Source organism: Nylanderia fulva, unplaced genomic scaffold (genome assembly GCF_048542155.1).
Source record: "Nylanderia fulva isolate GAGA-0341 unplaced genomic scaffold, ASM4854215v1 Scaffold1, whole genome shotgun sequence".
In the NCBI taxonomy this organism is placed as follows: Eukaryota; Metazoa; Arthropoda; class Insecta; order Hymenoptera; family Formicidae; genus Nylanderia; species Nylanderia fulva.
The window spans coordinates 5540224-5562325 of record NW_028189192.1 but is presented as its reverse complement, the minus strand read 5'-3'; the positions used below and the strand labels follow the sequence as shown (position 1 = coordinate 5562325).

The 22102-nt window shown below is 33.8% G+C and overlaps 1 protein-coding gene across 3 annotated transcripts; it reads left to right on the top strand.

Annotated features, from left to right (window-relative positions):
• The first annotated feature begins 29 nt into the window (after window positions 1–29).
• On the top strand, window positions 30–22089 carry LOC114931110 (uncharacterized). Of its 3 annotated transcripts, XR_003819603.2 has the most exons (5): window positions 12127–13483; window positions 15541–15647; window positions 16531–16737; window positions 18904–19711; window positions 19805–22089. XR_003819603.2 is itself a non-coding variant. In XM_029303064.2 (4 exons), the coding sequence occupies exons 1-4, from the start codon at window positions 2519–2521 to the stop codon at window positions 19413–19415; spliced, it is 912 nt and encodes a 303-aa protein (XP_029158897.1). In that variant the 5' UTR covers window positions 30–2518; the 3' UTR covers window positions 19416–22089. The 3 variants fall into 3 exon arrangements, 2 of the variants coding, with proteins under 2 accessions (XP_029158897.1, XP_029158896.1); XM_029303064.2 differs by lacking the exon at window positions 12127–13483 and adding an exon at window positions 30–2604 and having other exon boundaries at window positions 18904–22089; XM_029303063.2 differs by having other exon boundaries at window positions 18904–22089.
• Window positions 22090–22102: the final 13 nt, after the last annotated feature.

Below are 22102 nucleotides of genomic sequence, written 5' to 3'. Positions count from 1 at the left end.
CGATATTATGTCGTCGCGACTATAAAAAATCCGACAATATATACGATCGACAACAAACCGATGATAAAGTAGACTGAATCAATATTGCGGGCAAAATGATTGATAGCTTCGTGCCGACCCCTTATCTTACGCGGCACAAATTTTTGCGTCGCTCAAAATTATATCAATCCTTTACTACGGACTACGATCGCGACGTCCGCGATTTTCTTTGCGCCCCACCTTTCCATAAAATTATTAGAGATACCGAGAACGTGTTGATTATTTTTTCTTTTTTCTTTTTTTTCCTTTTTTTTTGCGACGTGCAACAACTCGCCTTTATCACTTTAACCGCGATAAGCGAAGATTAGACCCATATGTCATAGATGTGCCGGATGGACAGATAAAACGATGTCATGGCGTTCTGGAAATTTAACGAAGAGGTTGTGCCACGTGACAAACGCGATGAAAAAAAAAAAAAAAACAGCCCGCATTTAAAATTACATCATCGTCATCGTTCATTAAATCATTCTCGCCCTTACTCTTTCTTTCTCTCACAAAACAATACTCTCTTTCTTTCGTGGTGTATCATTAATTTTAAAAATAGCGGGATTTTTTCTTTTTTTCCGCACCAAGTGACATTCTTCACAGCGATAATTGCATTTTTGCAACAATTTGAATCTGACGTGTCTGTGTGTGAATTGTTGCAAACTAAATGTTAAATAAATACAGATAGAGGGAAGGTTGTTGCTTTATCAAGTGCACTCGTAGCAGGCTCCGTTCGGTAGCACTCGTCGGTTAAGCCGCGGATACTTCACCTCGAGGGTCTCTTGTCATTAACAAATTGTGAGGTACAACTGACAGTCGAGTAGCAACAACAATTGGCCGATTATCTCTTCTACCAGTGGTTGCTACCACTCTTGCACTTACAATTTGGTGAACGATCCGCGGTATATATTGTTATCTGAAATTTTTCTTTCTTCCTCCTTTATAGTTTTCCACACCGTTATTTTATAATCTTATCTGTGCATCTGTATATACTAATATACCGGAATTGCTCGATCATTGAAAACTGAAGTGTGCGCAATAATCATGAAATAAAACAATATAATTACGTGAAATAATATCGAGAATGTGATTATAAGCTCGTATTTGTTGGAATTACGCTGAGTCAGCTTAGATAGAAAATCCCAGCGTGGCAATTTATTATCTCCCGATCGCGTTATCTTGAAATCATTTCGCACATGATATAGATACGACAATTTATAAATTTCTTCTTTTTCTTCGCTTATAAATGTGCGCGATTAGCAAATGACAGATAAAGATTTCTCATCTTCTAATCAAGTTCTAAACACGTGCGTTGCATGCGACGCGCACATTTGAAAGATGTATATATTTCGTGTGTAATATGTAATATACAAAATCACCGAATACCTTTTAAATAATAAATTCTTTAACCAATTTAGAGAATTGATTTTTTGATCAATTTTAATTTAAGATTTAATTGAAGAAATACAATGCAACAAGTTACAATAAAAGATATCTACTCCATATTAACTAAACAATCTAAATCATTAAAAAGCTCTTTTTGAGACAAGGAACAAAATGCACTTTAATTCATATTCATCATAAGGTTAAAACCAAATGAATTAAATATCGATTAGAGGGTAGTACTGATGTTTGCGGAACTTATTTAAATATTTAAATGCAAGGAGATAAACGATTATATAGAGATGCATGTTTTTTATTCGTTTTTTATAGATTGAGGAGACTCGATAATATTTCGGCTTCTCCCGATTTGCGGTAGTCAAACTAATCTATGTAGGGTGTTATCACAAACAGAGATAACGTTGCCGGAGTTCCTATCAGGTAGCCATATTTTTGATTCAATATATAGGTGATCGATATATTGCCACATAGTTCACAGTAAAACGGGTATCACGAGACGAACGAGAATAAATTCTGCTCTCTGCTAATCATCATCACCATAATTAAATTTCACATTCGAGTGCCAAATGTGTTGTTTTTCCCAACACACATTCACCGGACGAACGCATTAGGAAGAAAGTGAGAACTTTAGAACTTCACTATCGAGAAATCATTTTTTTAATGTCTTCCGTGTTTAGTGGCATTTGCGTTCGATAAAATCGAGAGCGATATATTTTTGAAAAAATATTGTAAATATATTGGCTTTTCGAAAGAATTGCAACATATGTGATTGAATTCGCGTCGCGTTGCATTCGTCTCCTCTTCCTCGCATTCCGTCTCATCGGGATACGAAGTTTGCGTCGTGCAAAATTGTCGTTTCTGGTGGATACGCGATGCTTCATCGACGCGAAATACACGACGAACTTTTGAGAAACTTGAAATTACGCTGCTCCCTCGTATCCGAAAAAAAAGATACGCACTGAGATAATACGATAAATTATTCTTCTGATGCGTCCGCCTTTTTTAATCTCCGGGGGATATTTTTCAACTTTTTTCTACCGGACACGATAGTCGACACATTCGGAACGGTAAGAAGAAGAAGAAGGTGAGAAAAATGGCAGCCGGATACGACGATTGTTACGACGCTTCCTGGCATCTGATACCGCCGGATTACAACGTCAGCAACGAGGAGGAATACAGGTAAAAAGTTCAATAAAAATGAAAAACGCGATGTTTCTTAAAAAAAATATCACAATTATTTCGAAAGATTGGCTATTTTTGATCTTTTATATCGTCAAATAAAATTCAGATGGCGACTTAATTATTATTAAGATTACTTAATCCTAAAATAATTATCTCAAATATTTGCTCTTCCCTCTTTAAATAAAAACTATAATAAAAATATTACAATGATTAATTTAATATTATCAAGAAATCATCATGTAATGTAAAATTGATTAACAAGGATAGAGAATGTATTGCTGTGAGAGCCAAATATAATACTTAGCAATGCGCTAAGATGAGGAACAATCTCAAATCGAGATTTATAAGTTCCTCTTCCCTTATACGCCCTCTAAAATAATGTTTTTCTCTCTTTAAATAAAAAATCTTTCAATAATTAATTTAATATTATCCATAAATAACTATACAACGTAATATACATATAATTAATTCATTATTTAATTGATCAAAGAAAAGATAAGATTATTAGTTAATCTTAAAATAATTATACTTCAAATATTACCTTTCCCTCTTTAAATAAAAAATGTAATTGTAAAAATTGTCCGACGATCAATTTAAAATACCATGTATATAATAAACATATAATTAATAATTGAATTTATCGAAGAAGAAGATCGTTTGATTACTTCTAAACGCTGATTTAATTCGTCTTTAATTCGTATGAAAAGAAGTGTCATTAATCTCGAAAGAAAATCGGCCGATTTTCCGCGCGTTCATGCGAACGATTAACATATCTGATTAAGCAGATAGCACCGGAAACCGGAAGCGACCATTTAGGAACAGTCACGCATATCGGTTAGGCGAATCCTTCGGCGTAGAGTGGTACGCCTTGTTACACGCCGGGACACACACGAGAGAGAAGCGTGAAGGGTGGCGCACGCGGTGCGCCGACACCTGTTGGTTTCCATCGTAAATTTCGGATTAATCGTATTCCACTACGAGATACGATTCTGCCATTGCCCCGTTCATTGCACCTGCCGGATCGCAGGTCGTCGAATTGGACGATTATTTCATTTAACACGTATCGCCGTCTCACTTTTTGTCTTTTTTTACATTGTCAAATCGCTGCGTATACTTTATTTTGTTTTAATTATATGTATAATTAATAATATTTTTTTTTTTAATATAATTGATATATTTTTAAATATTATTTGCACGTATAACATTTGTACTATCAACTTAAAGTATCGTCTCATTTCATATTGAATTTTTTTAAAGAATTTCAATAGGAATAAATTATTTAGAGACTACAGAAAACATTCACAAAAAAACCGCATTCAAAAGATTCAAAAAAAGGAAAAAAATTATATATATATATATATATATATAGCGCGATTCTTATATTTATATAAATATAAGAATCGCGCAACAAGATTTAACATTTTTGTAATAATCTACCTTATAATTTCTATTCATGGCATATCGTTAATTATAAAACAGGTATGAAAAGAAAAAGTTAGAAGAATGGAATAGAAATTTTCCAAATACAAAAAAATTTGGAAAGTTTCAACAATGTGACGTGACATTTTCGATATTTTCACTGAAGAAAAGTTTCGAAAAGTTAACCAGATAAATAAAGTAATACTTAGGATCACCCTTGAAATAAATGTTATAAATCAAAGAATTCTAAAACAGTAATTTGTAGCGAGCATTTTCAAAGTCCTATTTGTGGAAATATGCATTTAAATACATGTATACTAATCAACGTTTGCAACATTTGTATAACAAATAAATTAACTTCCATGTGTCTCCTTTTTATGAAATTTTCTTTGAACCTTTACAAAAATTTCTAAAAAAACATTATGTATCTTTTACGATACACTTAACATTTTCTAGAAGAATTTCTCAAAATAATGTAATTCAATTTAATGCCTATTTAACATAATGGTACATATCTCCGAAAATATCGCAATGCATATCGATTATTCTTAGAATTCTTGATTCGATGTGAACTGTATTTGAAAATGATGAAAATCTTGGGGCTTATTTTAATGCTACGAAAAAATGCGACTCCTGTGTTCGCTTTCGCGATGGAATGCCGACAAAAAGGAAGGAACGTGAAATTGTCCTGCCGTGAAATAAGATCTTAAACTACGTCGGTGGCTGGCTAAAGTCTACATCACATCTGACAAAATACTATTTAAGCGGGAGAAAGATGGAAACCGCTTTAAGGTATAAAAACCTCTTTTCGACGAAAGCCCTTGAATCAGCTTGCTAAAAGAGTATATCCTGGGTTAGCCCACCCGTTGCCCATGAGGCCCAATCCCCACCATCTTGCGTACTACGTTCATTCATATCTCTTGCGAAGACCGTTGCCCTTTTTTTTGTAGCAACTTATGAATGAACGAGACTTATGAATGAAACTCGATGGTGTTCTTCGTCAAATTCCATTGACTTTTCTCCAGATGGTTTCCCAGAGAAGAGAGTTATTTCGGACAGTGTCGTCAAAGAGCACGATTTTGTTATATTAAATGTTAATAAGTATAGTAACTCTTAGTTAATAAGTATAGTGATTCTAAGACAGAGAGAGAGAGAGAGGAGAGAGTAAAGAATGTTTTCTTCAGGGTTAATATTTTTTTTGAGATGTACATATATTTGTTGCAATAAAGAAAGGATTGTATAAATAAATGTAAAAATTATTAATACTTAGATTAGATTATGTTTTATGTTATTTGTTAGATAAAAAAATGTCATTATGAAAGAGACGCTATTAAATATAAAATGTGAGAAAAAAATCGAATATGCGCAATATCATAAATCAATTTTTTTTTTAATATAATTGATATATTTTTAAATATTATTTGCACGTGTAACATTTGTACTATCAACTTAAAGTAGCGTCTCATTTCATATTGAATTTTTTTAAAGAATTTCAATAGGAATAAATTCTTTAGAGACTAAAGAAAACATTCACAAAAAAAACCGCATTCAAAAGATTCAAAAAAGGAAAAAAATTATTAAACTGTTTTGCCGTGTAAATTATAACACTAATGAATTTTATAGTCTTCGTTTAACACCTACTTGAAAATTAACACTCAAAGGCACTTCAGAGGAAAAGAAGGAAAAGAGTCGAATGTCCTTCGTGATTATCCCTGACATCCAATGGTGCGCGAGGATTAACGTGAAATTCAACTTTTACACATACATAAAAAATCCTTTACGTTTGTGAATAGAATGGCTTAAGAAAATTCATGGTTAGGGTCACGGAAAATCTAAGGAAAAAAAAATCGGCACGTATTTCAGTCAGTAAATAAAGATCGGTCTCGGATGTTTCTGAGATCAGGTACTAAAATTATGATTATAATGGCGAGATATACACTAAAATAGACAAGTGTCTATTCATTGTGTCACGTTTTCCGTTTCCGGCCCATCGAATAGAATCCCAAGTGTATAGAAAATTTCAAGTGGCCACTCTGCTTGACTGAGTGTTTCTACGAAGAGAATTTGACCATATATTTCTTTTCTTCACTTTGGCGGCTCGAGATTTCCAAAAGTATCAAAAGAAATACCGAGTTAAGTATTGTATATGTCGCAAAAAAAAAACATATTTCATACTTCATATTTTTAATATTTTTATGTTTCATGTTTCGAATATTGCTTCATGTTTTTGTAAAACTATTAGTAAACGTTACCACTAAAAATATTTTATATTCGTTAAATAATGTATATAGATGTGTAAATTAAATTATATAATTATATATTATAAAATCTGATGGTCCATATATATATATATATATACACCAAAGTATTTTCTATAATTGCAAACATTGATGGAGAATATATTTTATTCATTTATTGACTATAATTAGATATTTGAATAAAAGTTTGAGATGAAAAATTTTTCTATTTATAATTATACAGAGAGTTGGAGCTGTCAAAAATTTTTTCTATAACTACAACACACTATTATTCAAATCGAGCAGTTATATATATCTCCTGCGGCGCAAATTTCTTAAGAGCCATTAAGATGAATTTGAATGGTACATTTTTCAATGACTTGCTTTTCATCGAATCCTTAATTTAAACACTGAATTTAAAATGCGGTCGTTATGATGTTTAACATAAATAGACGAAAGTGACCACCGAGTTAATCTGAGATTTGAAGAGGGTATCTCGGCTCTTCTTTGAAGTTAATCCGGTCCTTTTTCGCTGATCCTATCGGATTTCTTTTCCACTACGTGTCTCTGCGACTTTTAAAAATAATGTTGTTCGAAGTAACAGCTGTAATATTCCGAATAGAGAAGATCGAAAAGAGACGATGAATGGAAGAAGAGAGCTTTGTTTTAGCCACCTGATCGCAATTAAACGACAGTGCAACATCGCATTACAATAGTCTCAATTATTTTTAATTACATAAAAGTTGATAGATCTAACGTGTTATTTTACGACAAATAATTTAATATTTTATTAGGCAACAACACACAAAAATAATATTACACTGTGATGTGTGAAAAATAAAAAGTCGCGCAAATAGTGAAACTACTAGGTATAGAAGAAACATTATGTTTTATTACATGTCCTTCAACATTAAACACATATTTTCTTGAGCAAATTTTTCTGTTTTAAGAAAGTCTACGGTGTGCTCCAATTCACGTTATAAATCATTTGAATCTTTTGATTGATCAAATCAGCAAAAGCTCCTTATCTTTTAAGTATTAATTAATCAATGACAGGCAGCTTTCTTAACAAAAATATTTTTTATTTCAATAACAGAAGGAATTTATAAGAGTAAATTTCATGCATTAGTTATGGTCTCTTAACCGACATCTGACAGCTCTTCAGTTTTAATGAAGATTGTTTACTTTTATTTTCCGTCACTTCTTCAAGCTTACCTTCTTCTCACTTTGAAAGATAAATAGATCTGTTTTGTTATTATAAGAAGAAAGATCCAAGAAATTTCTTAAGAAGGCAATACTGTTTTTACATTGGTTCATAGATTTGTAGAGCTCGGAAAAGCTTTTATTATATCTTCAAACTGATTTTTCCACTACGTTTGCACTAATTCTATATATTGTAAGATATGATATATATTCTTACAACTTTCTAAATCTCTAAAATATTATAATAAATAATGAAAAAATTAATATTATACAATAGTGTACGTATATATATATATATATATAGATACAGTTGCAAAATAGCTTTATCAGAGAAGAATCCACGCATAAATAAAATATATTTCTAAAGTAATGCATATTTTTCCTGAATAATTCTTTTCGTTAATTTTTAGAACATGATCTCAGTTTTGCTATCGAATTGTTTCTATATATAATTTCGTGAATGAAATTTCGTTGTAACGCTCGCGCGCCACATGTGCATACAGAAATGTTATTAAACTAGAAGGCTGAGGAAGATCCCCACTCGATCATTGGAGGATTGTAATAATTCGCGGCAAACCCCCGGTTTCACATGACGACGACGGAAGTCGGAGCGAGAGAGCAACGAGACTGCACCGCGGCTGCCGTGGGGAGGTAGTAAAACAATGAGACGCAGACAAATTGGGTTGCGTGCTCGAAACAAGTTGGCACAGCTATCGCCAAACAGTCGTGGGAGCTGAGCAAATGTTGCTCGATTGCCCGAAGAGCTCGAGACTCCTCCATTTTTTCCCGCCAACGCTCGGAACTCCCATAACGAAGAGCGGAAGAACGAGAGGGACCCAGAGAAAGAGAGAGGTAGAATTGCGGAAAAACGACAAAGTCTGTCGGATCTCTTTCTTGTGTTGAACACGATTCTAACCGAGTTAGATATGATGCGACCCCCGCGAAGAGCTAAAATGCACTTGGTTTGAGAGAGACGTCTGAATCATCCTAAGTCTTTATAATATACTAGGGATCTCTGCTTTAAATGGAATCAGTATATTATCACTGATAAATAGTTTCAGTATAAGTACTACAAATGTGAAGTCTCGTTGAGAAGAATCAATTAGTGATAGTAACTGATTTTTCAATGAAATATAAGAAGTAGTAGTTAAGTATGAGTAACTTCACTAAAGATTAATAAAAGACGTATTAATCTTCGATAAAAATCTTGTCACTGCATGCTTGAATCGGTGACACTTAGAGACAAATAGCAATAATATTTTGTAATATCATTGATATCTTTAATTTTATATTGATAAATTATATAACAAATATTATCGATCACATAATATTATAATATATGTTACGTAAAAATTGTACTGTAATCTTGACACTTGTTTCTATCTTCTAAATATCTCATATATAAAAAACAGATTATCAGTTTACAAATTTTTAAATTTGTAAAATCTACTTTTAATATCTTTATAATTTCTTTCTAAATAATTTTCTGTTTCCCTAACACAATGGGTAATTATAATCATTCAATATAACAAATCCACAATTTTTGAAAGGTACAACGTATGCTGACTTTAATAAATTAAAACGAAAATCATATAATAAAAATAGTTCCTCGTTATTTTTTTCTTTGATAGGCATATTAAATGTTTTTCACTGATGCCAATTATTGAAAATAATAAATTCTTAAAGATATTTTTGATGCTCAAATTACTTGGAAATATTTACAAATCGTGATTATAATACCATATTTTTTATTTTAATTATTTGTCATATATTAAGAAATTTAATTGTAGTTTTGTGTAATAATCGTCTCTCGCTATCATTGCCATCAAAAATTATTATATTTATATATAATCATCTCTCGATGAAGTATAAAAATCTCTTGACCACTAAAGAAATACAGGTGTCTTGCCGGTTTCCGATAGACGATTTTTATTTCGGGAAATAAATCCGACGGGTCAAGAGATACGGCCATGACAAAAAAAAAATCAGGAACGGGTCCACCCTCTTCCGCACATTTTGACTTTCTGTGCGGCGGAGCGATTGTACGAGGACCGGTCCGAATAATACACCGGAAACTCGCTCTATATCGTGTCGCTCTTACCTGTTCCTTCTCGCTTCTGAATCGCGCTTTTCGAATGCCCCATTTTCCATCGTGCTACTGTCGGTACGCGCGTGTATTTATTGTGAATGGTCGGCATTCAGGTGCGCATCTCTCTTCGCGATTGGATACAACCTGCGACCCTCCATTCAACGACACGATCGTGTCCGACGAATCATCAATTTCGGAGCGTCGACTCGCTCGAGATCAAAAGTGTGATCCTCCGCTTTAAAACGGGATACCCAAATATTTTCTTCAATTTCACGAAACGGAAGAGTATACTAAATATATTCAGGATAAATTGAGGTTTTTCTTCGAAAAGTTCGGATTTCAGAATTTTTTTTATACCAGGCATACTTTTGTTTTTATTATCTTCACACACATTTTCTTTAATTTTATTATAATACTATGATAATATAATATTTAGTTTAGCTTTAATCATTTTGAGATATATTATAATTCAATAAATTATAACGTTAATTTCTGTAAACAGTTTGCAAAATTTTAGATTAAAAATGATAATAAAAAATTCATCTTTGTAAAGAGACGAGAATAAGAAGTAAAATGTATTTGCATAATTAAAAAATTTCCAAAGCTTTTAATATCTTCGAAAACTAATCGTTTTCATATAAAATGTATCTCCAAAATTTTTCTATACCAAATTTGATAAAATAATATCCTGTGACGTATGATAATTCCTGACAATATCTTGATATCCTCTACGTTCAGCAATCAATAATGCCATGCGCTCGCCCAACGTATAATATACGACTTCGGTGTATTACGACGATAATACTTTATCTGCGATCGAAACGTCGCGAAAGAAGGTCGCGAAACGAATTTGATTCGATCGAATCGGAGTCCGCGGAATTATTATTTTTGCGCATAATTGCGACGGATAACGATACGCGTGTTGCGCGCCGAATGATAATCGCGCGAAACGACAGGGACTTTTATCTATCGTTAACTCCGACGTAACAAATGCGTGTCCGCGAATAATAAGTAGGTGGTATAAAAAAGAAATCAGGCCAGCCTTGTCGCCGATGACGTGTCTTTTTTTCTCGCGCGCCAGCGTCGCGATTATCGGAGGAAAAAAAGAAAGATCGTCACGGAATGTGCGCGTAATAAATGCCTCGCTATAAAATTAGCCGTCACACGCTTTCTGCCTGAATTATGCCGGAGTCCGGATTTATTTAACTGTCGTAGAAACTTGATTTCTCACTTTAAATCCGCGCGCTCGCTTCCACGATTATAACTTTTTAGATTGACAATTTCAATTCGATCTCGCGTCTTCTGGCTTTTTATTTGGCCACTTCTAAAGCAACTTCCGAAAGAGATTAAGTTGATGCGCAAGATATAAGAATTATCATTTATTTTTAATCAATTAAAGTGATATATTTTTCTTATTGCGCTCTGTATAATCGTGAAAATCAAGTATTTGGAAAACCTATTTCAAATTATGTAGAAAATCATATTATTTGTATTCTTATAAAAAATATCTCTCTCATTTTTCTTTCTTTTCATATCAGAAATTTTGATAAAGTTTCTAAAACATTTGATCAGTTTCGAGTAGCAGCAAACTTCTGACGTTTGCCTGAATAATCAATCTCTAAAAGAAGATTCATAAATGACTTCATTTAATATCATTACACTGTTAAGTTATTAAATTAATAATGTTTACAATTGCGGAGGTATGAATCATAATTTGCTTTTTGCTGGAACATCGCGGTTTTCATAAAATTCGACATATACGCCAACCCTTCAATTAAACTCCATTTCGCACCCTTCGATTTTTCGATCGAGCAAACAAGTTCCTAAAAGAGGACAGTCGAGCTGGTCGATCATACGTATCTCTCGTTTGCGTTTGTGTAACACTCGGCCGTAAGTCGCGAGCTTCTAACCCAGTTTTGCGTATCAATAGGCAACGATCTGAGTATTGCGAAGCGAGAAAGAGAGAACGAGAACAGGGCGGTGGCAGGGAGAGAAGGTAGGGGAAACGAGTGAAAAATCGAAATGACACAGTAAAAGCACCACTAATGCTCTTTCACATTAACACTCGACGTAAAGTATGCTCTCGGTGTAAAAAGCCCCCTGATCGATGAAGCTCGCCGATTGGCTCGCTCGTCGGGCTGGATTGAAATCAACCCCTGGGCCGCTGGGCGACGATCCCCGACACGCGACCCTCCTATTGGCTGGCTGGTGGAACCACCCCTCGGTAACTTACCCCCGTAATATTACGAGAATCGCTCGGAGTGGCAAGGAATTTTATCGGATTTCATACGACGGAAAAAGATTTCTTTTTACATGTAATTCTTATTTTTATACTTAGAAAAAAAACATAATTAGACCAAGTGTTTAATTAGACGAGTAGAGAAAAAATATTAATGTCCTGAGAGACTGTAATCAATTAGCGAATGACTTGTAACTAAAAGTACACCCTAATTTAATTTATTTTCAAAGGAATCGAGCATTTTTTATATTTGTATTTTATTTTTATTTATCGTTAAACTTATAAAATATTCATTCGACTGAAAAATGAAGCCGAGCTTTAGTATTTTCTATTACGAAAATCAACCCCTTAACTAAAACGAGACAAATACTGCTAATATTCTTCCATTACTGTACTGTATTTTACAGCACGTATATAAAAGAAAGTCAGAGCTCGTATCGGTGAATTTAACAAGTTATCAATTCAGCCAATTAAATAAACTACTTGCGGCTCGAATAAGATAAAAGCACTGAACTTTCATCAGAATATTACATTATCATCAGCGCTGCATTTATTTTTTGAACAGACGGAGCTTTTGAAGAGATGATAAATTAAATGAGAAATGAAACAGCAACGTTCTTCTATCCTGCGAGCTTCTCCCGCCGGAAACTTTCCGTAAGTTACCGCCGGGCAGCAGGGTGGGATGTGAAAAGCTGGCAAACGGGAGGGGATGAACGTGAAATCCCGCCCCAATGTAGAATCCGCCCTACGCTTCGAGGGTGCTTGACGGGCGACCTACGAACGAACACTAGTCGTCAAGTGTTCGTCGAGGACACTTAAAAATTACAAGGAGTGTCCTTTAGTAGTACCAAAAAGGAATTATGGCCTGCCTTACAAGACGGAATCAGTAATGACTGACAGTCGCGAGTGCGATACAAAAATCAGTGAGTGGACATTGGATTACTTGCTGGACTGGTTATTATCGTGTTTGTGTTGGCATAAGGACTTTTTCTACGAGATCCGTCAACTCTTGTCGTGAAAAGACACAGTTGTTGATACTAAAAGTGAAATCTATGATAATTTCATACGATGGAAAAAGAGTGAGCAAAAGAAATGGAAAAGCAAAAATATGGGCAATTGCAATCACAAAAAGATTAGAGAAATAAGAAAAGTTTCTAAGAAAGTTACTTAAATAAAATACAAAAGAAAAATAAAGGAACATATTACATCAATTAATTTAATATATTGTTAATTTTCCTCTAGAAGGGAAGTAAAAATAAATAAATTTTCATCTCTTTCTTTCTAAGCAAAAGGGACAAAAATCTCGCTAGCCGTCGAACGTATTAAGTGAGTGAAGAAGAAAAAGAAATGAAATAAAGAAGAAAAAGAAATCTTTTAATTTATCTTGATAAATTAAAGATCGGAGAAACTTATTTCAATTTTAAATATTATTGGAAAAGCAAAGAAAGGGAAGAAAAGGAAGAGAACAAGAATTTTAAATGGAAATCGAGTCCGTGATTCGAAGAAACTTTTAATCATCTGAAAATGTGCCGTCGGTGAAAGATGTAACATGTACTGACACTAATAGCAATCTTCTCGAAATCATTTCAAAATGGTGGACAAGAATAAGATTTTGCCCTGGCCGCTACTACCGTATCCGGCCAGTCTTTTAAATCACGTGTGGTACAGCCAGCTCGCATTGAATACTAGGTAAATAATTTTAATGGAAATTTAATAACTCCCTTTGGCGACCACAAAATGATCTTAATTATTTTTTTACTTTTTCTTGCAAATAATTTAGAAAAGTAAGAATTATACATACATATTACAAATATAAAATTATATTTACTAAATATTTTTTTCTGTGTACACACACACATATAATTGAGGGAAGAGCAATGTAAAAACACAATTTTGAAGAATTTTGTATGCGATTCAAATCATCACTATAGACATTCTGTGTTTATATGAAATGTGCATATACTTATGCAGCATAAAAGAAATTCAGAAAGATATTACTTCTTTTAAATATGTTCACCTTTAATGGAAATTATATTTTTTTAAATATTTTATAACTTTATTAATATACCATTTAAAAAAATTCTTATTTCAAAATTTACATATTTTAGAAAATATGTTGCAGTATTTTTTTTAATTATATATTATGCATTTGCGCAATTAATCTTGACAGCAATAAAATGACAAAAACTACGATTATGCCATAATGATTCTTTTACGTTAATTAAGAACCATGCCGTAATTAGAAGAGGTTGAAATCGCGGGCGATTTCAACGCTGGTACTTTCGAATAATTATTATCAGCTTCTCACAAAGAAATAAGTCTGCTCTATATTAATCTAATTTTCACGATTAAGTCAAAATTATATACGAATTTGATAAAATAAATTCTATTTAATATACTATATGTATGTGTGTGTGAACAAAGAAGAATATCTTCATGCATCTTATATATCTGTAAGATATATAAAATTATATAGCAATTATAACTAAAAATTATAATTTATAATCAATATTCCCCGAAACTTTGCCACGTCTATAACTAAAAATTATCTTTAATTTATCTTCGCAAAACTCGTAGAAGTTTTCTCAGATGGCAGTCTGTAAATATGCAGAAAGAAAACTTATTCAAGAACACCCGCGTGTCGGGAATATTTAAGAAATGTGGTTTGTACGTGCTTTAATAATAGGTAGCACAACTTATAAACGGACCCAAAAATTCGTTCCTACCCGCAAATCCGCAGGTTGCTTATAAATAAAAACATGGCACAGGCAGGTATTAGATATACCCTTGAAGAGGTCTCTCTCTCTAATCTGGTTCTAAAAGAGCCGATAGCTTCTTGACGGTCAAACGAGACCTTTCCAGGATCAACCTCCTTCAAAAATTAGATTTTCCGCCGAAAAGTACCTTTGTGCTCGACTTCCCGACTCGCAAAATCTGCTCGCGGATATTTATTCAAAACCCTAAGACGATCTACAAACCGTACCTTATATACATACATGTTCGTTTTATTAGAAAATAAATCTATGCTAATTAAATATAAAATGTAAAAATATTATAAGAGCATATCGTATAAAAAATAATAAGTATTTTTACGTCTTTGTAATTCCCGACTTTTAATTTATTATACAATATGATAAATTGTATTCAAATATCTCAATCCAATAAGCTTATAATATTATATTATGCCGAATAGTAATGTTATGTAAAAATGAACTCTAAAATCATGTACAACATATATAAATGTCTTGCTAATTAATAGGTGCACATTAAGATTAAGCAAATAATCATACACACGATACCAATAGGCAATAATTGTAAAAAATTTATTCTTCTTTACTATATGTGTATTTATATTGTGATTTTTAATTATATATCGAAAGTTCTTCGAGGATTGAATCTAGAATTTAAAACAAGAAAAAATAAACAGATAAAGATAAAGCTTTATTTAGGTTTCTTTAACTATTACAGTAAAGAAAATATGTTCAAAGAATGCCATCTTTTATACTTATGATATATTATTAATATCTAAATATATGTAGAACACACGATTTATCTTCATATAACATTTCTTTTTCATTTTGGATTTTAAACTCACCCCTTAAATATTAACATATAATTAAGAATCACATTCTTTCTATTTATAATAATATTGTAATACAATTATTGATATCGTCTAATATTTTTTAAAAATTAAAATTGTAATTTTTTAAATTGAATTATAATAAATAAATAATCTTTTGTTGCAGGCTGCTAGAAAGTATGAAAATGCCGGCTAGGACATCCGGTTTCGCCATTAGCGACATTTTGGAGCTAAACGATGCCAAGCCGTCGCAAGAAGAAACAGACGTGCAAGGTACAGAAAGTTATTTATATTAAATAATCGCATTAATGCAATTAAAAAATACATATTTAATATCTCATTAAATAAAAATTTAATTCGATTTTTTTTTAATCTCACGTTAATACATAATTCTTAATAAAAAAAAAGAAGAAAAGACGATATACATATTTAAAGGATAAAAAGTCGGGGAAAAATATAAAATTTGTTGCAGAAATGTTTTACATAAAAAAACAGGGAAAAAGTATTAATTTACAGAAAGATACGGAGAATTTTAGTGGGATTTATGATCGTGTTCTTGACGTTATTTAAGTCGTTTTTATTTTTACTTTTATTTTTATTTTTATATCCACCTATTTATTTATTTTTATTTATTTGACTTTATTATAACGATTTAAATTGCGAAAGACACATTTAGTTTCGTCTCTATTTTCTTAACGCTTAGTGACTAAGATTCTTGCGAACAGTCAACATCTATTTATTTTGTGCTTACTTCTGTCAGTCTTGCATTGTTCATCAAAACAAGAGTTAACATTGTCGGTTGTTTGCATAGAAGTTGATTTACTGTTTTAAATTTGGTATGTAACACATTTTTGTTTTTAAATGTATAATTATTTGTTACGAATAAGTGTATTAAATTATAATTATTTTGATGGAACTTTTTATAGATGTACTTGAAAAGGGCTGCAATGACAGCCGAAACGTTGTATTTCAAATAATTATTCATAATAAATTATCGCCAGTCTGGTCGACTTTAAACGTTGAGGAGTGGTTTTTTATTAATTATTACTGGCAACCTTAAGGATTATTATTTATAAAATTTGTCATTTTCTTTCGCCATAATGAAGCTATTAGAAAAGAAAACTGATATAAAGTTTCTTGGATTTTTGTGTTCCAGGTGCCACGACGGTTCTACCAACGGCCAGCGACGTGCCGTTAGCTTACCAACAATTTCTGGAGCACACGACCGCCATGCTACAACCAGCTATGCACGCTAATCTGAACAGGGGTACGTTGCCACCACCCCCGCCTGGATTATTAGGTTGGCCAGCTGGACCAGCACTACCGGCAACGTTATCTCAACCCTTGGTGGAAGAGATGAATGGTGAGTGCGAATTACCGTTCATTTAATTGTCTAAAAGTCGGCGGGCAGAAGGACACGCAGTTAATCACAAAATTAACAAACTACATAATTTAGAGAACATTTAACTCGCATTTGTGTTATTCTATATCAAGAAATAATGAATTTTCTAAAAAGAACGCAAATTAAAATTTTTATTCGACAAGACGTCACTTGTGTACCCTGAAGAACGGACCTCGGTCGAACTCGAGGTGCGAGATTTCTCGCCTTCTTTCTTCGCGCTGATAGAAAGGGCGCGCACACACACACACACACACACACACAGATACAAGCGCTTTTGCGGGCGGAAGGGCGCGAGATGGAAACCCTTATTTATTTAACACCCTACAATTGGTCCGCGAGGGTTAAGCAGGATCTAATGGTCCTGTAAAAGGTTCTCGTGGGTACCGCACGGCGATTGGTCCGCGAATGAGGACAGATGTCAAACCGGGGACAGATGCGCGAGCGGCGGGGGCCCCTCGTTAAATCAGAATCGTCACGCCCAAAAAATTCGTCGCCGACCTATCCCGCTCCTTTTTATCGTCATCTCGCGCGGTCACGGTTCGCACGAGCGAAAAATCCGGGCGACGTGTCGAACCGACATGAGAAACGCGTCGCCTGCGAATAATCGCGGTCGTCCTGTAGCGGATAAAGAGGGGACACGCACGATTGAGTGGATCTCTTTTACACCGAACGTTTGTATTGTTCACTCTGGATGGCGTATTACGTAGTATAACTCTCTCCCTCTATGAAGTAGATTTTTGAAAATTCTGAACAGATTTAAATATGGTCTGAATGACTGACTGAGAAAATGATGCAAGTGTGATATATATATACTTGGGGGGACAAGAATATAATAATAGGAAATTATTAGGTACATGACACACTAAAATATCAAATAAGATATAAAGATTGTTACTGCGACCCCTATTTTAATTTTATTTTCGTATAAAAAATATATAATTATAGTAATTTATTATACAAATTATTATTACAAAGTTAAATTGCGATTTAAATAAACGAGTTTGAATTTGTACGAAATTTAGTTCAAGAATTGACACCAAATTCGTGTTGTAGAAACGCGAGAAAATCCCGTCGCTATCGCGTAGTTTCCTTCGGAGACATTAGTATAGTGTCTAATTGAAATCACAGACATACGACTGCGAGTATGGCCTAATCTCCCATGAAAATGATATGGTTGATCCCATGGGGTCCGAAGCAGGGGTATCAAATAGGCTTTATATTGGTTCACACCCTCCTTGAGCTGGTCCCCGGGGATCGCTCACAAAAGCATATTGTATCAAGGCGAAAGCCAGTATCCCGACGTTGTACATTAAATTAGCCCGATATCCCGGGCCGGTTCATAACATTTACCACTTTGTTTTCGGACTAATCAAGCTATTGCTATTGTGGATATAATTATCACCGCAGCAAAATTATATATTTGTTTTGTTTAAAAATATCTAATTACCATTAGAAATTGCAAGCGATTAATTTACAAATTGCAACAACAATATTCATATTCGATCTTTTTTTTTTCTTATAATCAATTAAAAACAGTCTCATATTTTAGTATTATGGGAAAATGAATTTCGGAGTTCCTGGAATATCGCGAGAGAGTTAGAAGTTCGTATGTATATCCGCAGAAAATAAAGTTTAATTAAGCACATGTATGATATATCACGAGACTTAACGATATAATTCATCAGTACTCTGATTAGAACAACTGATTAAAAAATCAATGCAGGCCTGCATCTGCCGGTAATCAACGCTAAGAGCAATCAACGGCGCCGGCTGAATCGAAATGCAGCTGCAGTTGGTTATCATCAATCACGTAATTGAGAGAGTCGGTCGTTCACTAAACGCTATACTTCCATCACGTCATTTAACATGTTTATTTCTATAATAATAGTCCATAGCTACACTAACGAATCCGAGTCACACCTTAATATCACGTATAAAAAGATTCAATTCACAATAAAATATCTCCAATAAAATACCAATTCAACGAAATAATAATAAAATATTCAATAAAATATAAAATAAACAATACAAACACCTAGTTGACGTCCTGGAGCAGAATCTTTCCACGAAAAGACAGCCCTCATTCGAAACGAAAATTAACATCGCGATAATATTTTTTGCATTCAGTTCTCCAACAACCAGACTCGACGAGCCCGGCGATCTCGGACATGTCGTTCCCGTCGCAGCAGGAGAACAGCCACGAGTCGTCTAAGGACGAGGAGTCGCAGGACTTCGAGGACGAGCAGCACACCGGGAACGAGACGGCCCAGCCCCACGAGACCGAGCACAAGAAGCGGAAGCGACGCGTTCTGTTCTCCAAGGCGCAGACCTACGAGCTCGAGCGACGTTTCCGTCAGCAGCGTTACCTGAGCGCGCCCGAGCGCGAACACCTGGCCTCCATCATTCGTCTAACGCCCACCCAGGTGAAAATCTGGTTCCAGAATCACAGGTACAAGACGAAGAGAGCGGCGAGCGAACGCGTCGAAGCCGGCGGTAGCGGATGCTCGCCCAGGCGAGTCGCCGTCCCGGTTCTGGTGAGAGACGGTAAACCCTGTCAGTCCAAGCTGATGGAGCCAGCGACGTATCCCGGAAGCGGCCAGGTGCCCATGGCGCCGTACATGCAGAAGTATTGGTGGTAGAGAAGAACCCGGAAATGATCCGCCGTGAATGATCATCGCGCGAATCGACGAGAATGAAAGACGCTGCTGTGATAAGAAGACGTGACTAGAATCGACGAACGGATATGTGAGAAAAATGACCGATGATGGAAAAAATTGAAAGGGTATCGAGCGCAAGAGTCGCGTGAACATTCATGATGACACACATGATTATTATGTGTTTTTATTTATTATAGATTGTAGATCGACTGTGGATTTTTTGGTCGAAAAAACTTATTCGAAAAGAAGGAGTTGAACCAACAAAGGGACATGAAGAAGTATGAATTGAGAATAGACACTAATTGAAAATAGAAAGATTGATAAAGGAAGGATTTTTCATTCTTTTAACTCTATCATTTTTTGATTTCTAGTGAATAATTTATGCATATCTCCTGAAATTTCCCTGATGCAATTCGGATGAGGAATTAAAAAGAGGCACATAACAAAGACGAGATAAAAAATTAAGTCTACTTGCAAAATTGTAAAAAGCGTGACCAGATGACAACTAAATAAATTTAACTGTCTCGCGTGTACTTCCGGACTATCGAAGACTTCGGGAAGTACTTATAATACTTGGAATGAGATGCATTTTCTAACATTTTAAGAAACACGTATGTTTAATGATTTGTTAGGAAAATGAAGAGATTTAAAACGATCAATCTTTTTAAAAGGAATATTGTCTGAGACTTGATGCGGAAAATTGCTGTTTTACGATAGCAATAAATATTCGTTTAAGTCGACGTCCATTTTCGCTGTGTGCGATGAAAAAGGTGTACGGAAACTTTAGCAAATGAGACGGGTAATCTCGAACGAAAATTAACAAACATTCAAAAATATAGACAATGAGACATGAAGATGAATTGATTAATGATGTGCGATATTCTGAAAAAACGTCGCAATCGAATCTTAATATTCCTTAATATTCCAAAAGACAAGCAAATATTGCGATATATGCTTCATAAAATTATTTACATAGAACACACTATTGCGTATAAATGAATATTTGCCTAGAAAACGAAATGTCGATATCGACATTTGAGGAATGATGAAATCTGGATGTTCAGAAAGCAAGTAAGTGCGAAAGATCACTAATTAAGCGGAAAAGGTAGTTTTACGAAAACTAGATAATTGAAAAAATTATTCGCTCGCGATTCTTCAGTTTCTTGAATAAAACTAAACTGAAGACCAGTGTGCTGCAATTGAAAGTTCTTGCCGTTGGTGTTGATATTCATAAAAAAATTGGACAATGCGAATATCGTCGGAAACCAAAGATCGCTTTTGCGTACGAGCTGATTTCGCGTATGAACTAGAGTTTGACGTGAATAAGTAAATTAATTATATAGATATAAAAGAAAACGTATATATAGAAAAAGAAATTTCTCATTAAACGATATCGATGTCGCGTTCTTACGAGATAAGGTATTTGTACAAACTTGTTACACACAGTATCCCGGTGACGTAGAGTTCAAATTTAGTCCTTAGAGCGTGTGTCGTAGAAAAAAATATCGTAAATGCAAAGAGTTTCGATTTAATCCCGAAAAATGCACGATATCGTCTGACTATCACATAATTAAATTCACGCACATTTTTAACATCTTTTTCGAACCTTTTCGATAAAATAGATCATCACACGAGAATAAATTACTGCCAATGATTCGAAATCGAATTCGTCATTCAATTGTGTATGTATGTGTATGTGTGTGTGGAGAAAAGAGACATACGGAATTTCAAAGAATCAATAATTTGCAAAATAGAGCGATGTCAAAAAAATATTAAATCTCGAGATTAAAAAATTAGCGCGTAAAAATTCCGAAAAATTAATTTATAATTTCAAAATTCAGACAAATAAAGACATAATGTTCAGAAACCTTTCTTCCAAAAAAAATAGATAAAACTACAATCTCGAAATCAAGTGAGTGAGTTAATTCTCAATATAAATTAATTCACAGCTAATACACAATTCCGCACGTATTTTTCTCGTGTTCTTGGAAGATTCACGATATATGGTGTGTTTAATAGATTCTCAAAGTAGAATTCTATATCTCGCAAGATATATTATTAATATACATGTAGCTAACGCGATTGTGGTTCTATATTTCTCGATTGTCTGGTACGACATTTTCATATTTCTCGCGAAAGAGGAAACAAGTGACAAGTTTGAAGGATATACATTTAACGAATACGAATGTCATCTTCATAGAGTAAAGTTGAATATCTTGATCAGAATTAATTATGGTTTTCTTAACGATTACCTTCTATATGTACGTATTTGGGATGAATTAATTAGACAGGATGAGAGAAAAACTTGCTACGAGAACGAAATAATTTCGTTGATATTAACACAAACTTTGTAAATTGTTATCGTAAACTTAAATTCTTTATCTACGAAATAGTACATCGATAACACTTGACAGTACGTGGACAGTACTATGCTGGTAATGTTGCATATAATTATTATGATGTTCGATGTCATAATAAATCGGAGAACAGAATGCGAGATTATAATACTGTGAGCAATCGCAAGATATAAATTGCACAGTGTTTCGTCTTTAATTAATTATATATAAGCTGTATATATGTACATTGTGTATGATACGTATAGTGAATTAATATATCAAAAGCGTATTTAATAAATCTGGATCTTAAGAAAAGCAAATACTTCTTACTAA

What these genes read in the sequence shown, in the direction of transcription:
- LOC114931110 (XM_029303063.2), top strand. Translation starts at nt 13,386, where the DNA reads ATGGTGGACAAGAATAAGATTTTGCCCTGGCCGCTACTACCGTATCCG. An exon ending in CAGCTCGCATTGAATACTAG is followed by an intron (nt 13,484 to 15,540) that starts GTAAATAATTTT and finishes CTTTTGTTGCAG; the next exon opens with GCTGCTAGAAAGTATGAAAA. An exon ending in AGAAGAAACAGACGTGCAAG is followed by an intron (nt 15,648 to 16,530) that starts GTACAGAAAGTT and finishes TTTGTGTTCCAG; the next exon opens with GTGCCACGACGGTTCTACCA.